This window comes from Alnus glutinosa, chromosome 11, assembly GCF_958979055.1.
Source record: "Alnus glutinosa chromosome 11, dhAlnGlut1.1, whole genome shotgun sequence".
NCBI lineage: Eukaryota > Viridiplantae > Streptophyta > Magnoliopsida > Fagales > Betulaceae > Alnus > Alnus glutinosa.
In genome coordinates this window covers 19,802,663-19,806,304 of record NC_084896.1, presented here as the reverse complement: position 1 = coordinate 19,806,304, position 3,642 = coordinate 19,802,663, and the positions used below count along the sequence as shown (strand labels likewise).

General features: G+C 44.8%; 1 protein-coding gene across 1 annotated transcript; it reads right to left on the bottom strand.

Annotated features, from left to right (window-relative positions):
- Positions 1–1,180: 1,180 nt before the first annotated feature.
- On the bottom strand, positions 1,181–2,035 carry LOC133881190 (uncharacterized). Its single transcript, XM_062320137.1, has one exon. The coding sequence runs from the start codon at positions 2,033–2,035 to the stop codon at positions 1,181–1,183; it is 855 nt and encodes a 284-aa protein (XP_062176121.1).
- Positions 2,036–3,642: the final 1,607 nt, after the last annotated feature.

Below are 3,642 nucleotides of genomic sequence, written 5' to 3'. Positions count from 1 at the left end.
GCTCCATGCAAAAACGTCTTCATTTTGTCTCAGGAATGCTACCAAGGCCTTCTTTATTTCAGTGGAAAGCTGCGAGCCTACTCGGATCTTTTTCTTCGAGTCGCCGAGCTCGAAATTTTCCAATTCCTCAACCGGCTCCCCCAACTGTGATTGCTACTTTTCATCGTCTTTGGTCTTCTCTCCGAGTCCCATGGCTTCAAGGAGCTTTTTCAAGCTTATGTGGTAGCATTCTCGGGCTATCCGTTGATTTCCCTTTTCAATGCCGACCCCTTCCTTGGTGGAATTTCATGCTCAGGTGGGGGGTTGAGGTTATAGCTTGGAGATCATTGAGTGCCGTTCTTCCGAGAACGGCATTGTAAGCTGAGGGTCGATCTATTATTAAGAACCGGACCATTATAGTCCTTTGCCTTGGATATGATCCGGCCATGACCGGGAGCTCGATCGACCCGAGCGGGAGCACCTGTTCTCCTGTGAATCCCACTAGCGAATGCCTAACTGGGATCACTTTTCTTCGATCGATCTTCATGAGCTCAAAGGCTGACCTATAGAGGATGTTAGCTGAGCTTCCAGTGTCGATTAGGATGCGGTGAATCTTGTGGTTGGCAATAGCTAAGCTTAATACCAAAGCATCATTATGCGGGAGAGATACCCCTACATAATCATCATCCGAGAACCCGATCATCTGGGCTACTTGTTTTTTGGGATTTTGGAGGTTCTACACTGAGTATACCTCGAAATCCCTTATCTGCCTTGCATATGCCTTTCGAGCCGAACTGGACTTTCCTCCTCCTCCTCAATCCCCCGAAATCGTCTGTATCTCCGGAAGGTTTTCCTGTGGTGCTAGTCTAGCTTGGCTCCTGTTCCTTTCTCGTGCGACCTGAGGATCTAGCCTGCATTCTGGTTCCCTGCCCCTTTCCTGATCTCTTCCTCGGTCATTCCTGGGATTATTTTGATTCTGGTGGATTCGATTGTAATTTTCCTGGGGGCGGTTACCGTGCCCTTGGTCCGGTAGAATTCTTTGATTTGCAAGGAATCGGACAAGCTTTCCATTCTCTATGAAACGTTCTATCAGGATTCTCAAGGAAATACAAGCTTCGGTGCGATGCCCAGTAGTATCATGGAAAGCACAATACTGGTCTGCATATGGTGAATTCGGGTTTACGAGTACTGGCCTGGGCTTTCAGTACATAGGGTCTTGCTTTATCTCCAGGAGAACATCCATGATGGGAGCATTGACGGGGGTCCAGTTGTGACCTCTGAGCGACTCCCAATCTCGCTTTGGCCTGGCCTCCTCTTCTTCTGGAACGTGCTTACGTTCTTCTTTCCGAGGATCCTTTTTCTTCTTTTTCTTTTCGAAGGTGGATGGGTGAGTTTGCTCGGATCCTAGCAAGGCTCGGAGCGTCTCCTCTTGGTTGATGTACTTCTCGGCTTTATTCATGAAGCCGTCTAGATTCTGTGGAGGCTTTCGGGCTATATCAGCCATAAGAGCACCATCTTTTCGAATTCCCTGGAAGAGGGCTCCGTATATGAAGTCGTCGGTTGCTGTTTTAGCTTCGAGCCTCGCCTGGTTGAATCTCATGAAAAAGTTTCTGAGAGACTCCTCGGGTCCCTGGTGCAATGACATCAAGGATCCAGACGGCTTCCTTCTGACCCTCCCGGCCATGAACTGCGTTAGAAATATCCTTTCGAGGTCTTTGAAGTGACGGATGGAGTTTGGTGGAAGTTTCCTAAACCAATCGCGAGCATTGCCCATGAGTGTAAGTGGGAAGGCTCGGCAGGCCACCATCTTGGGTGTTCGGTGTAGGTCCATGTGGGCACGGAAATTATCCAGATGCTCCGCGGGATCTTCAAGGCCTGTATAGAACGGAATCTCCAGGATTTTGAACTTCTCGGGAAGTAGAATGTTGGCCACATCCTCGGTGACTGGAGAGGTAGTTTTTTGTAAAAGATTTTCGACTAGGGAAGCTTTTCCCTTGTCGTTTCGTTGGATAGCTGTGGTTAGAATGTTGCACCTCTGTTCTAACTGGGCGATCATGCCTTGCACCGTCCTTTCGGCCTCGGTTTGAGGAAGGGGAAGATTTTCGGGGATTTCTTCCTCACGGTCATTTCACTCTCCGGACCCCTCAACTCGGCTGCCTTCGTTTCTTCCTTCCTCCCGATGCTCTCCGATGTGACTATTGCAGACCTCTCGATTTTCTGGATTTGTGACTATCTGATGAAGTTCCGGAACCCAAGCCTGGAGGATGGCATTCATAGTAGCCAAATCCTCTATGCTTTTGGCCATCTGTTCCATTCATTCATTCAGGTGAGTAAGTTGGGGGTCGTTGGAGTTTCCTTCCTCCTAGGCATTTCAGTCATCTCGGGACATTCTGTTTGCTTATGATCTAGTGTTCACCAAAACGGATTTTTAGTATAAAAACGATACAAGTTGTTCCCACATACGACGCCAATCTGTTGAGACAGATTCTGGTAGGTAATGTGTCGATCAGTAATTCGCCCGTATGCTCCTTATTCAAGTCCCTGCAAGAGTAAGCTGCGTCGGGGTGATGCCGACAATCCCTCTTCGATGCTTAAGTAAGTGTATTGTTTGAGAGTAAATGTGCAGAGTTATGTTAGAGAGATTAATCAGCGTACCTTAATATCTGAAGGATCTCTGGTATTTATAGAGTTTGAGGAGCAATCAATTGATTCCCTGAATATTCGGGAATCGGTAGTTGAAGGAACTTGGTGTTGGGGGCACGGATATTTCGGGCTTCACGACCGCTTATCCCGAGCGCACGATCTTATGTGTCATATCATGGGTGCAGCTCCAGGCGCACAATCTAGTTTTGTATCGTGCGTCGTGTCCTATAGATCCTGGGTACTTTCGAGATATACGCAGACGTGGGTGCCACTGGCTATCCGGGTCGGTTGAATAGGTTGGGCCCTAATGATCTTGACGAGCTCGGATAGATTACTCTCTTTAAAGAATCCCTATTCAAGAAATAGTTACACCAATTCTTCCTTGTCTACCCCATACGATGTAGCTCCTCCATCCGCATCGCTTTTGCATACGTGCCAAATTTGTCAGAGGTACACTTAACTCGAGATTCTTATTGTTTGATTAGGTATTCAATTTTTCTCCTACATTCTCACTTTTATGAATAAGCAATGCTCAAAATGTTTTAAAGTGTAAATGATATACATTTTAATGTGTTTTCTACCTTAAATATAAATTTGGTGCTATACATATATACACAACATAACAGTCCCAAATTGTGAACCTCGTGATGGATTGAACATCATAATCATAAGAATATCATATGTTACATATAACAGCCAGCCAATGGTAAGTTGATTGGCTCAGAATCTCCCATAGAAATTGTAAATTTTCAAATTACGTAAATTCATGCCATTTTTTGCATCGAATAATGTAAAAAATGCTACTTATTAAAAATGAGAAATATTACTAATGAGAATTGAATATATTTTTATTAGGTTATTGCGCTTTACATCGTAGAACAGTTTTGAGCAAAAAATTGTCTTTTGATTTACTAAAGAAGCGTCTCTTCAAAAGTGAAGAAAAAAAACATTTTGAAATGATTTTTTTTTTTGAATGCCTTGGTAACGTGTCCAATTTTTAATAGCCATTCGATGCAAAAA

Bases quoted from the DNA above. Each gene is read 5' to 3' on its own strand.
- LOC133881190 (XM_062320137.1), bottom strand. From the start codon at position 2,035: ATGATCGCCCAGTTAGAACAGAGGTGCAACATTCTAACCACAGCTATC.